The sequence below is a fragment of the Lagenorhynchus albirostris genome, chromosome 15 (genome assembly GCF_949774975.1).
Source record: "Lagenorhynchus albirostris chromosome 15, mLagAlb1.1, whole genome shotgun sequence".
Taxonomy (NCBI): domain Eukaryota; kingdom Metazoa; phylum Chordata; class Mammalia; order Artiodactyla; family Delphinidae; genus Lagenorhynchus; species Lagenorhynchus albirostris.
In genome coordinates, this window is record NC_083109.1 from 14,092,532 (window position 1) to 14,115,799 (window position 23,268).

Here is a 23,268-nt window from a genome sequence, read left to right on the forward strand (position 1 = left end):
ACTGAGACCAAGGTTTATTGATTACTGCAGTACAGCCTATCCCACCATGACTATCTACCCTAATTTAGACACCTTCCCAATTGATTGTAGCTTTGACAGCATTGTCATTCAAGATGCCCTGCTCTTGGCCATGGGGTGGGCACATGGTACAAGATCATCCAATCAGACTCTGTTCTGGGAATTTAAATCTTGGGCTGAATAATTCATTCCAACAACCACATTCTGAAGAGACTGTTTTTTAGTTCCTTCCCATTGCCTGGATCCTAGAAGCTGTCCTACTCTTGGTCTTTCTCAAGGCCTGATTATTCCACTTTTGCTTCCATTGTGAGCTACTCCAGATCTTCCAAAAAAAGTCCTTTTGTGTTTACATCAGCTGGGGTCTATTTCTGTTACTTGCAACCAAAGAAAAAAAATGGATTCCTTACTCCAAGATGAATAATGGGTTCAATGAAGGGCTAGGATTTAACGGGCCACTGACCTAAGACATCTGGAATATAATGACTGCTAGTGATCACTGCGCTCTGACCACGGGCTACGAACTGTATCACATGGGCCTAATATGTGCACTGAATCGCATCGGATACTGATACCAACTCTCTGGGGTGGAGGCTCTTCTAACTCCCATTTTAGAGAAGAGAAAACTGAAGTTCAGAAACCGCAAGTCACAGCTATAAAGTGGGAAATCTGGAACTTAAACTCGTAAGTCTGACTCCAGAGCCCACACTTGTAATCACGAAGCTTTGCTGCTTCTCAGTGATGGGCCGGGGATTGACCCAGCCCTGTATTTATTGCTCCTGTAGGGAGTCAAGGTAGGTTGTTATAACAGGAAGGGGACAAGATGGTGAATCTACGGATATAATCTCTTTGGCCAGTGCAATTTTTTCTTAATTTGAAGTTGCCAATATTTTTAAAACAGAAGATTCACACACACACACACACACTCTCTCTCTCTCTCTCTCTCTCTCTCTCTCTCTCTCTCTCCTTATTTCCCCCTTCTCTTGCAAAGCAGATGCTTTGGAAAGCCTGGGTCTGCTCTGTGTGCTGCCATCAATTCTTGGGCCTACGATATGCCAGGCCCTGTCCCAATTATTGCATGTAGACTGGCTCATTTAAACCTGATAGCAACTGTGACAGCTCTTGGAGGCAGTTACTACTCCCATCCCCATTTTACAGATAAGAAAACTGAGGCAGAGAGAGATGAAGGAACCAAAAGCACACAGCTGATACACAATTTGAACCCTGGCTCCAGAGGCCACGCCCTTAATCACTCCACCTCTGTGCAACTTGACAAACTGTAGCTAACTATCCTGGCCACGAGTTTATCAGTAGATTGTAATGAGATTCTCAAACCTGTATCTGATTCCATTTTGATTATATCACCTTAGTAAAAACCTGTTGGTTTCCAGAGCTCCTCCTACATACGAAGCCTGATGGCAGGCGTGAGACAGATGCAAAAGTTTGCGGAATTATAAAAAGATGTTCTCAGGCCCTCTTTCTTTTTGACAACTACTGTGCCGAAGGGTTGGGGAACTTGTTCCAAGATGCATAAGAAACTTGTTTGCGCTGGAGACGCCAGAATCAGTACTGGAAGGCGTTTCAGCAGTCAAGATTCTTACCCTGTGAGGTGCTTGGAAACGCATCTGGAGCACTGGAACTTAGTGCTGAGCAGAGAACCTTATTTGAAAATGTTCCCAACTTATACCTGTCTTTGCAAGTAGAAGGTGGAAATCGGAGATGATCAGCTCCTGCTTCCCATCAAAACTGATGTGAAATTCTCGGATTAAACTGGGGCTCAAGTGAAAAGCCAGAGAGAGGACAGTGGAGCTCTCTAACCCCAAGGCCATAAAACAAGTTCGGTAGATTTAACAGATCTCAGTTGCTGCCGACAACCCCCAAAACATCTTCTGGAGGGAAGGGAAGGCTGAGAAAGTGTGTTCCTTATAAACAGCTTCTACGGTCTCATCCAGGGAGGAGCATGTCCAGCTATGGAGGAGCTGAATATCCAGACTGAGGGCCATGCTGACCGTCCTGCCAAACCCGGGGCTTCTCACACTAGGGGGTGCGGATGGGCAGCCCCTGAGGACCCTGGGTAAGCCCTGTTCAGCACTGGGCTCCCACTAACCCCTGCGCACGGCTCTGGTGGAGCATTTGTACCGTCCGCTCTATTGAGATCTCTGATCTACTGGTCTCTGTCCCCACTAGACTGGAAGCTCTCCGAGGGTAGGGACTGTGTCTCACTGATCTCGCGAGTCTCCAGTGCTCCTATGAGATTTGGTACCAAGGAGTGTTGGGTGAATGTTGGAGCAGGAAGAGGGAGGAAGGAGTGGGGAGGAGGGGGGAAGAAGGATAGAGGGGGGCAGGGAGAGAAAGATGGGGCAGGAGGAAGGAAGAGGAGGCAGACCACGAGAGAGAGAGAGGGCAAAGAGAGAGGGAGGGAGACAGAAAAGGAGAGAGAGGGAAGGAGGGAGAAAAGACAAGAGAGGGAGAGACAGAGAAGCAGGAAGGGAGAGAGGAATTGAGAAAGTCTGTGATAGGAAAGGACAGGAAGGAAAGGAGGAAAAGACTGAAAAAAAGAAGAAAGAAGAAAACAACAGCCAACACTCTCAGGAAAGTCTGTTCCAGACCCCTTTCTAAGCACCCTTTACGTGGGGCAGGCATCATGATTGCCCCCCTTTTCCAGGTGGTGAGACTGAGGCCTGGGGAGGTGGGGTCGTTTGCTCAAGGTCACTCAGCCAGTAAGAGTAGTGCTGGGATTCTTTTCTAGGGAGTCTGCTTCCAGAGCCTCTGCCCTCCAAGAAAGAGAGAGGGAGAGAGCGTGAGAGGGAGATAAAGCAAGGGTACTCACCTTGCAAAGAGCTGGGACACACTCAGAGCCGATGTAGTGATGCCTGGAGGGGAAAAAGAAAAACATTTGAAGGGCTTGAGCTGTCAGAGCGATGTTCCCCAGAAGCTATGACTTCAGACGCCAGGTTGAGGGGGGAAGAAACTCAGAGAGTTGCTGCCAGGGACTTTCTCAACCACACAAGCTTATCTGAGGCACACCATTGTAGCACTCTCCTTCTTGAAAACCTTTTCTGGGTGTGCTTTGTCTCCAGATACTAACTGAAGGACTGTGTATAAAGAACCTGGAGCATCTCGAAACATCAGAGTAGAATCCATCCCCCCACCCACTGTACAGATGGAGAAAGGAGGGCAAAGAGACAGGAAGAACGTGCTGGAGCCAGGTAACACGACCAGTTGTCAGCGGGCGCCATTTCTACTCCTGGATGAAGACCCACTCCCTTCCTTGCCTTAAAGGCAACCCCAGAAACCTAGAAAGGCACACACTGGTTGGCTCTGATTATCCAACACCTATTTTCCTTCTTCTTCTGATGTCACCTTGATATTCCTCCTCTCCTTCCCCAGTTTCAGTTCATTGGGTTCAGGTGGGGCTGGCCCCAGCACTTAGGGGAGGCACACCTTGGATTATCTCCCAGGCTCCAGCTAGAGTGTGGGGCAGGGAGATGGAAGGGGCCTGAGGTCCTGATACAAGTGCTCTACACTGTATCTCTGGGCACTCAGCCTCCAACCATGGTTGGGAAGCAATAATCAGGAGATGATGAAAACGTGATAGAATTTGGCTGGGAGAGACATTTCCAAGAGGATAATTTTACAAACGAACAGTTCACTGGGGAGGATTCTGTGCTGTGTCATTTTAAATAATGCAGTGCAATGCCCTCAGTGTGGAGCCCTGGCAGGTTCTAGATGATGTGTCTACTGATGGCACCAATCTGCCGACTCATACTCTCTGGTTTGTAGGGCAGTGGCTGAGGTGTCCCTGTGCCTCCTGAGAAAGGCCCCAAGCCCTCCAGAGCTCTGAGCCTCTCTGTAAACCAACCTGCAATTCCAACTCTCGCACTCAGTAAGTAATGAGACTTCGGGCAGGGGCCTCAGGGTACCCTCCTGCGAAATGGGGAAAAAACATTTATCTCACAAGGATGCGTGAGGATTAAATGAGATGATGATGATGATGATGATGACTGTATCCATCATTTACCCAGTGCTTGTTACATGCCAAGCTGCCTTCTAAATCCGTTACCTGGATTATTCTAATCCTCATAACCACCCCTTGAGGAGGGTTCTCTTCACGTCCCCATGTTACAGATGAAGAGCAGGAGGTGCAGAGCTTACATAACTCACTCAAGGCCACACAGGTCCTAAAGGGTGGAGCTGTGATCTGAACTCAGGTGTTGGCTCCCGACTCTGGCTTCCCAACCAGGACACAGCAGCCGAAAGTGACAATCACCATCATAACAGCAACCAGCACCCGCTTAGATGTTCACCACGTGCCAGGCCCGTGTTAACTGCCTACACGCGTGAACTCATTTAATCCTCGTGGCAATGCTACAAGGCCGACAGTGTCATTATCCCCATTGCACTGACGAGGAAGCTGAGGGTCCAAAGGCTAAGTGCCTTGCTCAAGCCACACAGCCTGTGGACATGGGAACTGGGACTTGAACCCAAGGGCTGTCTGAGTCCCAAGTCCATCTCCTTAATCACCTCCTGGCAGAGTCACATTCTGTTCGAGTCCCAAGCCACCGGGGTGAGAGGGCGAGTCCTGAAGTCCAGCTGGTCCAGTGGGAAAGAATCTGCCTTACAATGCAGGGGACATGGGTTCAATCCCTGGTCAGGGAACTAAGATCTCACATGCCACGGGGCAGCTAATCCCGCGCCACAACTACTGAGCTCGTGTGCCGCAACTAGGGAGCCCGTGTGTCGCAAACTATAGAGCCCATGTGCCCTGGAGCCTGTGCGCCACAACTAGAGAAGAGAAAACCTCCACGCCACAATTAGAGAGAAGCCCGCGCGCTGCAATGAAGAGCCCGCACGCTTCAACGAAAGATCCCGCGTGCTGCAACAAAAGATCCCACGTGCTACAACGAAAGATCCCGCATGCTGCAACAAAAGATCCTGCGTACCGCAACTAAGACCCGACACAAACATAAATAAAATACAAAGATAAATAATATATAAATCTTAAAAAAAAAAAGGCTGGACAGCATTAGCGTATATTGCTCACAGTAAGGAGGAGTTGTGGGATACTTTTGTTCCAGTTGTAGACGTGAGAATGTGTTGTGTGTGTGCTGAATGCCTGTGTAAAAATACGTTTCTTACTATGTGTCATATTTTTAAGAAGTCGGGACAGCAGGGATCTAACTCCAAGGAAAGGTGCCGGTGCACAGTAGGTGCTCACCCGCTGCTCATTTCCCTGCTCCGGGTTTCCTGCCCCAGGCAGAGCCTCCCACATCCCCTTCCTCCTCCTCCCACAGGATGGTCTCATTCTGAAAGAGCTCCAGTCTCATTACTGGTAAAAGCCCATGATTTGAGTTATGTTTAGTAATATATAAGTTACTGAATTAAACATTTTGAATATGTTTTCTTTAATAAATATGTAAATATTCATAAAAATCGAAATCTATGGAAACAGTCCTAGGGGCTTAGATTAACTCGGCGTTCTAGAAATCTGAAGCAAGCACCTCCCCGAGCCCCCAACCTCTGCACCCTGATTTGCATGTTCACCTCGCTCCCCCTCCTCTGTTCCTCTGAACTGTTATGCAATCAGCCTTCCCTACCAGGGCAGTTCTCCCTCTCCTGCTGTGCAAACCTATGGTCCTCTTCCACCCCAGCAACCCCCAGGAAGACTGTGCAAGGAAGAAACAGGCATTGAGTCAGTGCTGAGAGATTTTCCTTCTGCAGACCGTGTGATTTTTGAAAAGCACAGGCTCTTTTTTTTTTTTTTTTTTAAACTGGTATCACATTTAACTTTTTTATCCTGGGACACCTGGGAGAATTGAGAACCTGGAAAATGAATGCATTATATATAGAATAATCTCCTTCCCTTTCTTCTTCCTTTTTTCGCTGGCAAGGATGGCACAGACCTCATGGAGACTCCTGACGGTCCGTGCCAATGTAGGGCCCCCAAGCTCCTTCCCTTCCTCAGGGACCTGGGGTGGGACTGTGTAAAGGACACCCATGCTCAGTGCTTTGCGTGCAAAGGTGGAGCAGGGACTCCCCAAGAGCAGAGAGCCTCTCCTCTCCTCTGAAGCTCTTGCTGTGGTTCAGGGCTGCTGGTCCGCAGAGGTCCTGTGGACCAGGAGGCCCAGACGTAGCTGGAGCCATCCGTCATCTGCGTACTAGGCAATGGGCCTGACAGTGATTGTGTGGGCAACGCACGCTCCAGCGCGAAAGGTGGAGGAGTGGGCATCATTGTTTAAGCCGCAGGAACAACCTCGTCCTCAACGCAGCCCAGGTCGTCTTTCGGTGATCCCCTAGATGCCCTCATCACCACTTTCTGGATGCTGTTGTGTTTGACAGCTTCCTCCAAATGGTAAGTCAGAGCCAGACAGACACACTGAAGTGGAGACATGGGAGGCCATGCCACAGAGCGTCCCATGCAGCTCAGGAATGATCTGGCTCATAGACACGGCAATGCCATTGGATGCGGGCACGATGCTCTGGACAGCAGCACAGTCAGAGTACCTCAGCTTGCCAGAGGGGCAGAGAGGGCATGGACTGTGGTCATGAGTCCCTCCATGATGCCAGTGTCACAGACCCAGAGGGCATGCTGGCAATCTAGGGGGAGTGGTCATACTTCTCCTGGTCACTCCATCACAAACATGGAACACTCAGCATAAGGGCAGATGACCCTTTGACTTCAGCCCTCAAGTGAACCCCAAGCATATTCAGGGTGGTGAAGACACCATATGCAGTGGAAGCAGCAGCCCTTTGATACTGGTAAGATCTGGTGCCTGGTAGATGGAGATGCCCTTCCCACTGACCACAGGCTCCTGCTCTCAAACTTGGCAGTGCCATTGAACTTGCTTGATCAACAAGATTGGGGTCAGTGGCGGAATCACTGATGGCAACTTGCATCCATGTTGCCAGTGGTGAAAGCAGTCCTGGTGACCTGACTCAATGTAGTCAAATCTATTTATTTCAAGCTTTACCATGTGTCTCTGAGGGATGTGGCTAGCACATAAAATGGGGCAGCCGAGAGGGGCAGAGAGCCTCCCCCACTGACTTGTGAATTTAAAACTCTAAGCCCCTCCTCCTGCCCAGGTTCCAATGGGCGAAGGGAGAAGGATTAGCTAAACAGATGGCCAGAGCCTCAGGATGCGCTCGTTCATTCGTTCGTTCATTCATTCATTCATTCATTCACCGCCTGCCATGTGCTGGCAAAAGCAGTCAGAGTTCCTGCCCTCATGGACCCTCCAGTTCTGTGGGGGAGACAGGTGGTAAACAAATACTTAACTAGATAAGGCAAGTACTTAATTACAATGATAACAGGGTGCAGAGGAAGGACCTGGATGATACAGAGCGGAGCACCTGCAACATTCATATGCACAGGATTCGCCTGGGGATCTTATGAAAATGCAGACTCCAGTCTTTAGGTCAAGGAAGCTCCCAGGTGATGCTGACATGGCAGGCCCGGAAACCAGACTTTGAGTAGCGAGGGTTTAGACCACAGGCTAATGAAGAACTGCAGATTACGAAAAAGTCCCAATTTTGGGTTCATAAAAATAAATCTCCATTCCAGAAGTCACAAACTCAAACGCCTACTGGGGCCAAGAAGGGAATAGAAATGATCTGCTGTAATATGAGGAAACCGGAGCTGGGGTCTGTGTGCGTGAGTGCACGCGTATTGTGTGATTGTGTGTGTGCGTGACTGTGTGATGTGACTTACCCAAAGACACACACAGCTGGTTCATTCATTCATGCATTCAACAAATGCTCACCATGCACCTACTGTGGACCAGATCTATGATCCAAATCTCATAATTTGTTATCTTAATGTTGCTTCCAAAAAGAAAAGCACGTGGGCTGAAGGGGTCAGACCCAAATTCAAATCCTGACTCTGCTGCACTATAACTGTGTGGCTCTGAGCCCATCACTTCCTTTCTCTAAACCTCAGTTTCCACATCCACAAAATGGGGTACTATCTCATCCCTGCAGGGCTGTCGCAACGATCACAGGAGGCACGTACCTGCCAAATGGTAACTGCTCAACACACAGGAGCTATTATTAGTCTTCTATTCTCCTGGGGCCCTTGCTTCAGCCACTTCAATTGTGAGCCCAATTTGAACGCTCACACTTTTTTTTTTTTTTAACCTCTCACTGGGAAGATTAAGAAGCTAATGATTCTAAAAGCAGCAACCACTATTATATTGCCTAATTGGATCCCAGGGGCCACTTCTAACTGATCCCCCACGAGATGAGACAATTTCTAATGCAAGATGTCTTGAGGAAGGTCTTGGCTACAAAAGCTGCGTGTCTGTAAATTTCATCAGCTCATCTCCTTAGTGTGGGTGCTTTAAACAGCACTCAGACCAGCGTCAGCGACAGCAGGAGGGAGCACTGTATTAGGAGTTCAGCATGTGCGCCCCACAGGTAGAGGTCATCCTGGGTGCTGAGGCCCCCAGGAAGCAGGCTGAGAAAGGCTTAAAAGTGGGAAAGGTGAAACTGATCTGTGGCTCCCCAGGCCAGACCTGGGCAAAGCTCTGGGCAGGTCAACCTGGCTTGGGTGAAATGAAAGAAAATCTGCCAGCCCCTGGCTAGAACCGCTGAGACTGAAACTGGAAATTACACCATATCATGCCGAGGGCAGAGGAGGGGCAGGCAGTCTGAGTGAGGATGACAGCCCAGCTTGTTCTGCCGGGAGGTGATTTCACCTCTCCGAGGAAACACTTAATGAGATTACAGCCTCAGCTTTTGCAAAATATGTCTGCATTTCAAACGAAAATAATTTTTTCTCAATTCAGCTGTGCTTTCTTAGTTCCATAACTTTTTCCCTCCTCCTTCCAGAAGATGGGATACAATTCAAATCCAAATTTCCCTTAAATAGTAATGAATGATAGCTTATATTTCTCAAGTGGTTCCTACAAGCCAGGCACTCTGCTAAGGACTACTTGGGCCTTAGCTCTTCTATTCCCCATAACAACTCAACGAGGAAGTTGTTCTCTCTACTTTATAGATATGGAAAATGAGGCAAAGGGAAGTTAAAGAAACTTTACTAAGGATTCAAAGGCAATATCAATCTGAAGTTATCTGTGGTTCCTAAAGGTTACTCTATTCATCCACCACCCACCCATCATCCATCCACCTACCTACCCAACCATCCACCCAACATCCATCCACTCACCCACCCACCCACTCACCCATAAATAATTTTTAAGGACCTACCATGAGCCAGACACTGAGCTGTCTGCTAATTAAGAACAGAAATTTAAATACATATGTAGGAATAAAAAATTGTCTTTGTCCTGGAGGAATTCACCACCTACAGCAATGGTTCTCAACCTTGGGTGCACAGTACTGGGTGCCTTTGGAGAGCTTTAAAAAAATTTCATTGCCTGGGTCACACTTTGGACCAATTAAATCAGACTCTTTGGGGGTAAGATCTGGACATGAGCACTGCATTTTTCAAAAAACTTCCCAGGAGAGTCCAATGTGCAGACAGGTGTAAAACCAGCCCTGGAGGCTGGTTCTCAAAGTTTGGTCCCTGGACTGGCAACATCAGCGCTGTCTGGGAATTGTCAGAAATGCAAATTCTTGGGCCCCACCACAAACCATTACAGAATCAGAAATGCTGGGGATGGGGCCCTGCAAGCCGTGTGCCAAAAGAACTTCCAAGGTGGTCTTGATGCACAAGAGAATTTGAGACATAAATATACATACTTAAATTATAGAAATATACGTTTACACATATGTAATGCATAGAGAAAGTCTTCCATAACAGGAACACAAAACAGTGGTTACTGCTGGGGAGGGGAGGTGACGACGAAGATTGGGTGGATGTGGCAAAGGGGGATTTGGCCTAATGTTCAAGTTTTTATAAGGATCGTGTATTTATGTATTACCTGGTGACCAGAAATTGGATTGTCTTAAAAAAAAAAAAAAAAAGAGGAAAGGGAGGGTGCTGCAGGCAGGGGACACAGCATGTATTAAGGCTGTGCGATGTCATACCACAGGGGGCTCACAGCGGGTAGCACTCATTCCATCACCCTGTCCTATAGTCCTGCAGAGTGCTCTGTCTTCTGTCTTCATTCCTTCCACAAGTATTTCTTTTTTTTTTTTATATGGCAAGTATCATTTTTAAAAATTGAAGTATAGTTGATTTACAATGTTTCAGGTGTACAGCAAAGTGATTCATATATATATATTCTTTCTCAGACTCTTTTCCATTATAGGTTGTTATAAGATATTGAGTATAGTTCTCTGTGCTATACAGTAGGTCCTTGTTATTTATGTATTTTATATACAGTAGTGTGTATCAGTTAATTCCAAGCTCCTAATTTATCCCCACCCCCCTCCCCCTTTGGTAACCATAATTTTGTTTTCTATCGACAACTATTTCTTAAGTACCTACTATGCATCATACCTTGTTCTCAGTGGTCAAGATACGTAGGCATAAAGTGGGCAAGATCTGCCTTCAGAGAACTTACATTCTGGTGGGGAGGCAGACAAACAGCAAGTGAATAAACACATAACTTCCGGCAGAGAGTGGGAATATGAAGAAAATATTAAACAAACCAAATACTGTGGCTGAATGTTCTGTTGGCTCTCCCCTCAAACCTGATCCAGAATCTGGCCTGTTCTCACCACTCCATCACTACCACCCCATCTAAGCCACCTTGGCCTCTCACTTGGGTTACTGTAACGCCTTCGTTGCTACCCGGGCTCCCATTCTGCCCCCACCCGCAGTCCGTTCTCATGTGCAGCCTGAGGGAGCCTGTCAATCTGTAGATCAGATTGTCCCTCATCTGGTCCCAACCACAACCCTCCACCACGGCTCCCATCTCACTCAGGGTAGAAGCCAAGTCCCTCCAATGGCTCACAAAGTCCAGCATGGTCTGACCCTGGGTATCTCTCTGACCTCAGCTCCCCGTCACTGGCCCATTGCTCACTGGGCTCCAGCCACACCAGCCTTCCTATTGCTTCCCAGTGCTCTGGAACCGCTGCTGCCTCAGGACCTTTGCATTTGCTATCTTCTCTGCTCCTAAGGCTCTTCTTCCCTGTGACCAAGAAGTGCCCGCCCACACCTCCTTCAGGTCTTTATTCAAGTGTTACCTTCCCAGTGACATAATTTCTAGCCACCCTAACAAAAACTGCAACCCCATATCACTGCATTTCGCATGCCACCCTGCTTTCCCCCCTTAGTACATATGACCATCCAGCATGCTATATATTTTGATATATATATATATTTTGTGTGTGTGTATAAAACATGCTATATATCTATTGTTGTCATCATACTCTTGCCCTGCCAGCACCCTAGGCAGGGCTCCAAGAGGCAGGGGTTTTGTGTTGTCTTCCTAGTACTTAAAACAATGACGGGCACGTGTTTGAGTGAACATTTGTTGAATGAATGAATTAATTAATTAAAAAATGATTACTTTTGATAGGAAAGACCTCTCTGATGAGAACGGAAGGATGAGGGGATGGTCCTGCAGAGATGGGGGGAAGCCTGGTCCAGGCAGAGGAACAGCAAGTGCAAAGGCCCTGATGGCAGAATCACGCTTATGAGTTAGAGCAAAAGAAATAAGGCCAGGGGCTGGGTCCAGTGAGCAGAGGTGATGGGGTAGAGATGAGTCTGAGAGGCTGGCGGGGACAGGCAAGTAGAGCCCACTTGGGGACTTCCCTGGTGGCGCAGTGGTTAAGAATCCGCCTGCCAATGCAGGGGACATGGGTTCGAGCCCTGGTCCAGGAAGATCCCACATGCTGCGGAGCAACTAAGCCCGTGCGCCACAACTACTGAGACTGTGCTCTAGAGCCCATGAGCCACAACTACTGAAGCCCGTGCGCCTAGAGCCCGTGCTCTGCAACAAGAGAAGCCACTGCAATGAGAAGCCCGTGCACTGCAATGAAGTGTAGCCCCTGCTCACCACAACTAGAGAAAGCCCGCGTGCAGCAACGAAGACGCAGTGCAGCCAAAAATAAATTAAAAAAAAAAAAGTAGAGGCTACTTGGCCAAAGGGAAGGAATTTAGATCTTACTCTATACTTTTTTAAAACACCAAGTCCTCTCCATATTTTAATTCATTTTATCCTCCCATCAACTCTATGAGGTTGGTGGCATAATTATTCCATTTAACAGAAGAGGCAAATGAGCCCCCAAGAGGTTAGGTCCCTAAACCAGAGACTCACAACTGGTAGGAGGCAGAGCCAGAAATGCAATGGGAGCCACTGGGGGGCTTTTGGGGTCCACGATCCCCCCACCCCAGAACCCCCCAGAGTGTAGGCCTCATGGCTCATGGCTACTGGGGTTCTCCTTGGACCTGGACCCTTGTAGTCACTCAGTAACATTCACTCTGTAACAGAAGGAAGGGCCCAGGAGGAGGGAGACCAGAGGCCAGGCAGGAAGGGCAGCTGAGTCTGGCACTCGAGGCCACAACTAGGGTGGAATGTCTCCTGCAGAGTCCTGGAGCTCACCGCCCATGTCAACAATAAAGAGAAAGAAACGTGTGTGTGTGTGTGGGGGGGGTGTGTGAGGGGGGGGGGAGGGGGAGGGGAGGAGGGAGGGAGGGAGGGAGGGAGGGAGGGAAAGAGAGAGAGAGAGAGAGAGAGAGAGAGAGGGAGACCTGACCCTGCCAGCCCCCTGCCTGCTCTGAATTTGGAAGCAACCTCTTTCTGCCCCATTGCTCACCCCCAAAGCCTTAGCCTTGGCCTCAGATTGCCCCAGGGCAGTAAAGGGTACAGACAGCTCCAAGTCGCAAAAAGGAGGCAGACAATGTGTTTGTGGGTGCCACCACTGTGCGGGATGGACATCTGGGGTCTGCAAACTAAGATCTTTGCAGAAAGTGATTATTGACTTTAGACGTGAGGACTCTGGAGCCAGAGTGCCTGGGTCTGATTCCTGGCCCTGCCACAAGTTGTATGACTTTAAGCTGGTTACTCAACTCCCCAAGCCTCAACTTCCACATCCGTGAAATGGGCTCGTAGCCTAATAGGGGTGTAATAATTACATGAGAAGCAGTACAGTGTACTGATTAGGAAAACAGACTTTGGAGTCAGACTACTTAGGTTCAAATTCTGGCTGTCGCTTAACTGTCATCTCAGACAAGTTACTTAGCCTCTCTGTGCCTCAGTTTCCTCATCTGTTAAACGAGTATCCACTTCTCAGAGTTGCAGACACTAAAGAGTTAATACATTTTAATGCCTGACACATAGCAGGTGCCAAGAGTTCGCTTTGATAGTGATGGAGGAGGAGGAGAATTAATTTCAATTTCTATTGCTCTGAATAGTGCCTGGGACAAAGTAGTTGCTCCCAAAAAACCAACGCCAAGAGGAAGTGGCAGGCACTCATCTTCTTGACAGCTGCCCCTCAGCTCCTACTAGTGGAAGCCAGGTGGGAACACGGGCCCAGCACTTCTAAAGAATTTGGCATCTCAAGAGAAACTAGAAATCCAGATATTTATGTGAGCTCTCCCAATTTTCACAAGTTCACTTTTATTTAAAGCACAGTATAAACCAAAGACATACCTGAGGGCCAGGCGTGGCAGCCAGTTTGCAATTATGGTTTTGAGTTCCCCGTGGCTATCTGATTCAATGGGATAATACGTTTATTTACAATGCCCCCAAGGTGCCAGGCGCTTTACATAACATCACCCCATTTGATCCTTGCAGTAAGCATCCTATGAAGTGTCATGATTCTGCCCCCATTTGGCAGCTGAGAAAGTTGAGGCTCAGGAAGGTTAAACAATCTGCCCAAGATCATTTGGCTGGGAAGCAGTGGGGTTGGGAGTCAGCCTGGGATCTTCCTCCCTCGGCAGTCTATGCCTTTTCCTGTCTCTACTGGCTCAGAAATGAAGAGTCTGTAGTTGACTGGTGCCTTCACTCAGAAGGAAAAGGATGACTGTCTTTGAATAGGGCTCAATAAATTATCTCAAACTCTCAAAGAACCCAGGGTGGCTTACACAGACGCTCCAAAGGACCAGTAGGAACGAGGGTGTTCTGGTCACAGGGGCCCAGACCCTCTCGATGGTATTTTTAGCAGGGCTGTTCCAGCTTCATGACCAGCACACAAGACATTATTACTGCTATCTTGGTGACGGCAGTAATTATTCCCAAGAGCCTGGAGTTGCTTAAAAGCAAATTCCTTCTGATGTTATATTCAACTAGACTCACGTCTCTTTGGTTTTCCATGACAATTACATAGCACTGTGTCCCCATAAGCTCGCATCAAACACAGACAGTGAAGGAGAGGCAGCTGGGAGTTTCGGAACACCAACAGCAAATCCCAAAGCTGCTCAAACAAAGGGTTAAGCCCAATGGTTAAACATAATAGCTTAATGCCTTTTGCTAAGTAACTCTGCGCTCTACCAGGAAGGCTGACAGATCACAAACAGTGCAAACAATAGCTGGAATTGTCTAGTGAAAACTAGTCTGACTGCATCATTTGCCAATAGTTTTTTAAACAGCTTAACTCTCCTCTGCTTCCTTGACTGCAACCCAACCTGAAAGCAAAAGGCAGATGAGTTCTTGTCCCAACGTCAAACCCCCATAAACAAGACGCCTGCTTGGATGTGGCGATGGCAGGAGAGAACTCAGAGGTCCAGCCCCAGAGCCTGCAGGGCATGCCTGGGGCCTGGGCCTGGAATACACCCAAAACTGACTAGCGTCTATGGAGGTGTCAGCATTTCTTGGAACTGGAGACGGAGACAGGACGTTCAGAACAGGAACGAGCACACTTTTACCTCTAATGACAAAATTGTTAGCAACGTACGCGAAAGTTTTGGTCCAGAGTCAACAATCTAATTGGGTGGGAGGAGAAATTGTCATAACGACAGTACTTGTGAGAGGACGTGTGCCAAAGGCTATCTGTCCCTTACCATATTCCGTGGGGTGAGCGGGGATCACCACAGGGCCCACCAAAACGCACAGCAGGAGGCCTACCTTCTATGTCACTCAGAGTCCAGACATCAGCGTCGGCACAGTTAACCTTCAGTTTACCCGGACGATCGCTGTTTACAGTAAGGCTGGGAGAGATCACTAGTTCTAGCATTTCCTTGTACCTGAAAGAAAACAAAGGGAAATATAATTTATTCATTAATTATGCATGCTTGCTAATGATTCCTATTGCTTTCCCTAGGAGTATAAATATGAAAGCTGATTACCTAAACCCAGCCATCTTATAAATTCCACATCATAAAAATTCACTAAACTTTCCATCAAAGGGAAATGAGGAATTGAAATGAAGTGCTTGCTCCCCTCTGGAGAATACACCCACTTGATTAAAACTTTCCCCTCCTTCCCATTGTATTTTGTCATTAGAAAAATTTTATTTGGGTCTCTTTTAAATGTCGTCTGAACGAGCTGGAGCGAGCCAGAGAGACTTTCCAGTAGAGGCAGGGAGAAACAGGTAGAGAGGGAGAGGATTGGGTTCCTAGAAGCCAGAGGCATGAAGAGAAGGTGGCGTTGACTGTAGTTAAGAGAGAATGGACATGGTGTTACACGGTGTCACTTGTACAGATGGACAAGGGCTCAAAAGGTGTCATCGAAACTTAAAAAGTCCCTCTAGGCAGCAGAATCCCACAGCCCAGCACTGCGGTCCCTACCAAGAAAGAACACACTAGCTCCTGAAGCACCCATGACCTTGATCAATGCTATTGTGGGCAGGAGCAGGAAAGAAGAGGGACAAATCTCCTGGGTCATTCTCTTTTTTCATTGAAAACTTTTCCAACTCTTGTGCTATGTCAGTACTTATTCCTCCTAAATTCCTACCCACTGTGGTCAGGGAATGAGGTTTCTTTTTTTTTTTTTAATTTATTTTATTGAAATATAGTTGATTTACAATGTTGTATCAATTTCTGCTGCACAGCAAAGTGATTCAGTTATACATATATATATATATATATATACACACACACACACATTCTTTTTCATATTCTTTTCCATTATGGTTTATCACAGGATGTTAAATATGCTTTAATATTAATATAATTTAATATTTAATAGACTGTGCTATACAATAGAACCTTGTTGTTTATCCATTCTATGTACAGTACTTTGCATCTGCAAATCCCAAACTCCCAATCCCTCCCTCCCCCATGGCAACCACAAGTCTGTTTTCTATGTCTGTGAGTCTGTTTCTAAAAGATACATGCACCCCAACATTCACTGCAGCACTGTTTACAATAGCCAAGCCATAGAAACAACCTAAATGTTCATCAACAGACGAATGGATAAAGAAGATGTGGTACATATATACAATGGAATACTACTCAGCCATAAAAAAAGAATGAAATAGCACCATTTGCAGCAACATGGATGGACCTAGAGATTATCATTCTAAGTGAAGTAAGTCAGAAAGAGAAAGACAAATACCATATGTCACACATAGGGAGTGAGGTTTCTGGTTAACACGCACAACATCGGACATGGTGATTTTCAAAGGACTAAACTACAACCAATAACATGTGCCACTGATTCAAGTTGTCCTCAGCAAAAGGTTAAGTCTAATCACTGCAAATCAGTATCTAAGGTCATCCTTGGCAGGATATGTTTATCACCATGCTAACAGAACACAGTGTACCGATTGATGGTGACATGGTTATAAACTCAGATTCTACTGTAAAACGGTTGTGGATTCAAATTCCATTTCAGTACTCAGTACCTTGACCAAGTTACCAAACTTCTCTAAGTCAAAAGTTTTCTCATTCGGATGGTGGGGATTATCAGTATCTCCCTAACAAGGTCATGGTGAAGATGACAAGAGATGTGATCTGTAAGGAAAGGACTTAGCAGGCAGCAACCTAAATGTCCACTCACTACCATAGGAATGAAGAATACAGGCAGAATGGTCACACAATGGAATACAACACAACAGTGAAAAAGACTGCTCTGGAGCTCCACTCAGCACCATGGACAGACTGCCAAACAAAGTACCAGGCAATGAGACAGAAGGGTACCCAAGGTATGATACCATTTCTGTGAAATTCAAAATATACAAATCAATATTATATACTCTTCAGGGATACAGACATAAGCAATAAAAAGATAACAGTATGTATAAGAATGATAGACACCCATTTCAAGAGAATGGTTAGCTAGGGATCACTGGGGGATGCAATATGGGGAGAGGTACCCTGGGGCTTCAGCTGTGCAACAATGTCGTTCAGAGGTTGACACAAACTCTGGCCCATCTAAATCCAGCTTAGCATCTGTTTTTGTGTGACCCATGAACCAAGAACGGCTTTCACATTTTTAAATGGTTGAACAAAATCCTAAGAAGGATAACATTTCACGGCCTGCGAAAATTATGTGGAATTCAAATTTCAGTGTCCATTAGTCAAGTTTTCTCGGAACACAGCCCTGCGTGGTGGTTTACTGTATCATTCGTGGCTACTTTCACGCTGCAACTTCTGAGTAAAGTAGTTGCCATGGAGACCTGCAAAGCTGAAAATATTTCATATCTGGCAGAAAAAGTTTGCTACCCCCTGTTTTTTAGTCTATAAGCAAGGTGGTGGGCGTACCGCGGTCAGAGGGTTACTCTTCATCTCTGTGTGCCTGAAACACTTAATTTTTAACAAAGAAAGAAATCACTTATCCCAGGACTTGCATATAGGAAGTACTTTATATATAGTTTTTAATCAGATGAGAAAATTCCACACAAATCAGCTTCCAGTGTTGAAGTCTTTATGTTAGCTGATGAACATTTGGGTCCTAAGTGTTCCCATGTTTACATGGGTTTTCTCTTTCCCCAAATGCCACAAGGCACTCCAGAAAGAGGCCTTGGTATTTCTTTACTTTAATATGTCAAAACATATTGTATGGAGCTTGGCAAACAGCAGACGTTAAACCTATTCTCTGACTGTAGCTGCCAGAAATTTGCATTTTATCCAAACTCACTCCCTTCATCCTTTTGGGTATATGCAAATAACTGAAGGTTCAAAAATAAACAACGTTGTAAAAGATTACATTGGTCTCTAAACATCCAGACACTATGAGTACGGGTATTAAAGGCAGCAAATTGTTAGCTAAATGACCAAATCTGGTTAAAAATAAAATGAATTGTTTTTCCTCCTCCTCAGGGTTTAAAAATATTTGAAGTATTTGCCAATATTTAAAAACAAGGTGATTTCACATAAAAATCTAGAGTTCCAGCTTCTCTTGAAGAATGGAAGCATATTGACAGGTTCCTGCATGGCAACTATCAGCTGGCTGCCCAATCTGGTCAAGGCATATGAGCTCCAGTTCACCACAGTCCCCACCACTCCCTAGTGTCTTACATTTGACCCTCTTTTTCCATTTCCTTGTATTTCCTCCTGGTCTCTACAGGCCTTTGCATTTGAGCCCCATGGATTATGTGTCATCAGACAAGCCTGATGAGGAAATAAACAGCAATGTGACACTTCTGGCCTTAGTCACATAGCTTATGATTTTACTGAGTACTGTTGTCATCCTCAAGAGCAATTAGCACATCAAAATAGCATGTGTTGATGTTATAGCAGAACAAGAAGGTGTCTGTGAGTTTTAACTCTAGGACTGAGTATTGCTATTAAAGCTTTGGTGTCCTGACCTTGCCTAAGGTCCTTGAGGGCCAGGCCAACGTGGAAATCATCATTATTTCCCCCACGACACCTGATACAGAATCTTGTTCATTCTGTCATCCGATTAACATCTGTCGGAGGATGACAGGAAGGAAGGGATGGAGGAAGACAGGAACTTGGAAGGAGAGAGGGAGAGACGAAATCTATAACTGAGCAATTAGCTTCTTTAAAATTTTTTTTGAATTCCTATTTATTTTAATTTTATACCCCGCCCTACACAATGCCTCTAATGTATTAAATATGTAAATATGTCCCCTTGTAAATGATGCTATACTGTTTATGTGATGTGTGTGTGTGTGTGTGTGTGTGTGTGTGTGTGTGTGTGTGTGTGTGTGTCTGTGTGTTTGGCAGTGCCGTGAGGCATGCGGGATCTTAGTTCCCTGACCAGGGATCGAACCTGTGCCCCCTGTATTGGAAGTGCAGAGTCTTAACCACTGGACAGCCAGGGAAGTCCTGTGACATGTGTTTTAATTTACATGAATAGTGTTATGCATGAGACCTCATTCTGTTCATGGGGACTTTTTCCCCAGTCTGCACCATGATTTTATAATGTGTATAGACTGCCGGATGGTTGTTCAGCTTGTAGCTAGAATTCCATACTGCATACCCACTCTGTTGTGTTTATGCATTGCCCTAGTGATGAACATCTAGGATGCCTTCATCTCTCAGCTACCATAAACAATGCTGCAATGAATATTTTCATTAAAAAAATACACATATATATGTAATGTGTACCTGTATATGTGTGCTTACACACACATACACATTCTTAAAACGTATAAATATTTGAGGAGGATTTCTGTGTCATTGGGTATATGTGAACTGAACTCGACCAAGTACTAGCAGACTGTTCTTTACAATTCCTGTGCTAACCCAGATTCCCACCAGAAGTGCATAAGCGTTCTAATTTCATAAATTCGTGCTAACACTTGGCATTGTCCAGCCTTCTAATTTTTGCCAAACTGTTGGATGGAAAGCAATTATGTCATAGTTGTTTTAATTTTCCTTTCTATGATTACTAGAGAGTTTGAGCATATATTCACATAATTGTGGGCCACAAGAGTTTCTAGGAACTGTCTATTCATATCTTTTATCCTTGCCCATTTTTCTACTGCTTTTTCTTTTCCCCCTTTTTTGTTGACTTGCCTTGTAGAGTCTAGGTATTAGTCCATTGTTGGTTTTATTTATTTATTTTTTTCTTTTTGCTGACAAAGCAAAAGACTTTATTGGAAATGGGCGCCCGGTCAGGGAGCAGTGGGGTAAGGGAACGCAGGAGAACTGCTCTCCATTGTTGGTTTTAGATGTTGTAAATTTCTTTTCTTAACCTTTCATCTGTCTGTTTTTTTTAAATATATAGTGTCTTGTAGAACAACAACAACAAAATCTTATATATTTACCCAATAATGAATGTTTTCCCTAGGTGTAGAAATGATTTCCCTAATCCCTGGATATTAAAATTTGTCTACGTTTAAAACTATTGACTTGGAATTTTACCTTTTATAGTTAAACCTTTAATTAACCTGGAGTTTTCCTTTTAACATGGATTAAATTTGCATTTTCTTCCAATATTGGAGAAAATGAAAATAAGCCAGTTTTCCTAATTTGTATTAAACTCTCCAATTGAATTCACCTCCCAGTTATGATGGAACTGTTTCTATTTTTGGTTCAATCTCACTATCACAATAAAAAATAAAATCTACAAAACATTGTTTTAAGGCCTTGCAGGGCAACCAAGGTAGGACTTGAGGGCCCAGGATCCCAGAGAGATGTGAGACACGTACTGAATTAAGTCTGACCTCTACTACTTTTCACCTCAAGACATTTGCCGATTTATAAGCACAGAAGAAAAAAGAAGGAGCTTTGAGTTTTCCAGTCTCATTGAGTTGGGGAGACAAAAATTGGACTTCAGGATACTAAGGCAGCTAGGACCCAAGGAGCTAAGATCCTAGAGATGTGAGAACCACAGGGAAGTTAGCCTGACATTGTTGACAGTCATTACCCTTGAGGCGTTTGCTGAAACCTAAGCTGGGTGGGGTAAGAGTCAAAGAAGTCAAGCAGAAAGGGGTGGCTAAGAAGGGAAGAGACGAAGCAGAGCTTTTGGCAATCTCCTAGTACTAGGGAGACAAAATTGGAGTTCATGGCCCATCAAGGATAAGAATCCTTGGGAGGACCCTGGTGGTACAGCGGTTAAGGCTCCATGCTCCCAGTACAGGGGGCCCGGGTTTGATCCCTGGTCAGGGAACTAGATACCACATGCATGCCGCAACTAAGAGTTTGCATGCCACAACTAAGGAGCCGGCTAGCCACAACTAAGGAGTCTGCCTGCCGCAACTAAGACCTGGCACAACCAAATAAATAAATAAGTGAAACATTTTCCCAGCAATCAATGAAAGAAATGTTAAAAATTTATTTAAAAAAAAAAGGATAAGAATCCTTGGTAAACACACCAGGCTTTTAATGAGACCCCTGAAAGGTCATTCCCTTAGAGTAAAGACCAACCAAATAGATCCTGTCTTGAATCATTTTAATCCCTTATTGGATCAAAGCGATTTGCCTCTACTATCACCACCTGCCAGAAGAGCAACTTTTCTTCTGGGGAAGATGTCATCTTCCAGAGTTTCCACAATTTTTCATACACAATGTTTAGCATGTAATAAAAAATTACCAGGCACGCAAGGAGACAAAGCCAAACAATCAAAAACCAAGACAAAAAAACCTAATTCATATATAAGAGTCAGATATTAGTGTAACTAAGCACGGACTTCCCAGCAACCTTGATAATATGATCAAGAAAAGAGATTTACAATGGACAATGCTACTAGAATCCTTAAGAAAAATCAAATGGAAATTCTAAACCTGAAAAATACAATAATTGAAATTCAGAACTCAATAGAGCAGTTGAACCACAGATTGGATATAACAGAAGAAAAGAATGAACTTGAGGATAAGTCAGTAGACACATCTCAGAAAGAAGTTTGGAAAACAGGTTTTATAAAAAGCATAAAGGAAACATGGGACACGGAGAAAAGGTCTAACGTACATGTAATAGGGGCCACAGAGGAGAGGAGAGAGAGAACAACTTAGAAACAATATTTAATGAAAAACTGACAGAAAACCTTCCAAGACTGATGAAAGACATCAAGTCAAAGGAATCAAGAAGCTCTGTGAATCAGAAGCAGGATAAGTACAGAGAAAAATACTCCTGGGCATATCATAGTCAAACTATACATATGTGAGAATATATTAATATATTCAGCCAGAGGGTAAATAAGACAAATCTTTAAAGAAGGACTAATAAGACTTCTCAACAGAAATGATGGAAACTAGAAAACAATGTAATTTCACCTGCCAAGGTAGAATCCTATGTCAGCAAAAAAATCCTTCAAAAATGAAGACAAAAATGAAATAAACTAAAATTAAGATTATTTGCCACTTTGTAGCAAATAGACTTGCACTACAAAAGAATACTCTGGAAGCATGAAAATTCAGCAAGGGATGGAGAGTAACATAAAAGGGTAAATTCAAGAGTAGGAGAGGACTAAATGAACTTAACATGTTCTAAGGACCTTGCATTTTCCTTGAGGTGGTTACCAGTACTAATTTATAGTAAACTTTTTAAGATTTATCAAGGACGCAGTCTATAATCTTCAGGGTAACTGCTTAGAGAATAAAAATAATAAATGTATGCCAACAAGCTAATGGAGAAGAAAATAGAATAATAAAAATACTTGATTAATCCAAAGAAGGCAAGAAAGTAGAGAAAAAGAAACAAAGAAGAGATGGAACAAATAGAAAAAAATGATAGATTTAAACTTAAATTTATCAATAATTACATTTAATGCACTAGGGTCTTTGTTAGGTAACGTAAGATCTAAAATTCAAACATACCTAGAGCAGTTCAAATGCACCATCCTTTGGAGGCAAATAAATAAATATCAACAAAGCCAAAACAATAGAAATGTTAGTCCTGGGAATTCCCTGGAGGTCCAGTGGTTAGGCCTCCGTATTCTCACTGCTGAGGGCCCAGGTTCGTTCCCTGGTTGGGGAACTAAGATCCCACAAGCTGCGCGGTGCGGCAACAAACAAACAAACCCCAAAAAAGTAGTCCTTAAAATAAATACAATATATTAAAAAAAAAAGTTAGTCCTCACACAGTAAACAGGACCATGAGTTAAGACCCTGACCATTGTTTTTCCTGCTGCCAGCTATAGCTTATGGGTACTGCTATCCTGTAGAAGCAAACCATTAACAACGAAGTACAGCAACATGTATAGTTCAAGACAACTCAGGGAGAAAAATCCTTCCAAAAATTCTAACCATAGCTCCCATTTCCCAAGCACCTATTACGTGCCAGGCAATTTCCCTAATTACTTCTACATTATCTCCTTTAATTCTCTCAACCACCCAGGGAGATATAATTATCAACTTCTATTTCCCAACAGGCCAACTAAACACAGATTTAGGTCTGAGCAAAGCATAGGCATGAAGGAAATGTGGATCATTCCTGTTTGGTGAACTTTTCCTGTTCTGCCTTGAGGATCTAAAAAAAAAAGCTTTGTGGACTTTCCTGGTGGCGCAGTGGTTAAGAATCCGCCTGCCAATGCAGGGAACACGGGTTCGAGCCCTGGTATGGGAAGATCCCACATGCCGCGGAGCAACTAAGCCCATGAGCCACAACTACT

General features: G+C 44.9%; 1 protein-coding gene across 3 annotated transcripts in view; it reads right to left on the bottom strand.

Moving 5' to 3' along the window:
• Positions 1-23,268, bottom strand: part of EYA2 (EYA transcriptional coactivator and phosphatase 2) — a 255,735-nt gene that overhangs the window by 160,308 nt on the left and 72,159 nt on the right. For all 3 annotated transcript variants that reach the window (XM_060123881.1, XM_060123880.1, XM_060123879.1), the window contains exons 2-3: positions 14,931-15,049; positions 2,846-2,888 (exon numbers count right to left, since the gene is read on the bottom strand). In XM_060123881.1, coding sequence (XP_059979864.1) covers positions 2,846-2,888; positions 14,931-15,039 — 152 coding nt within the window. In that variant the 5' untranslated portion in view covers positions 15,040-15,049. The remainder of the gene's footprint in view (positions 1-2,845; positions 2,889-14,930; positions 15,050-23,268) is intronic.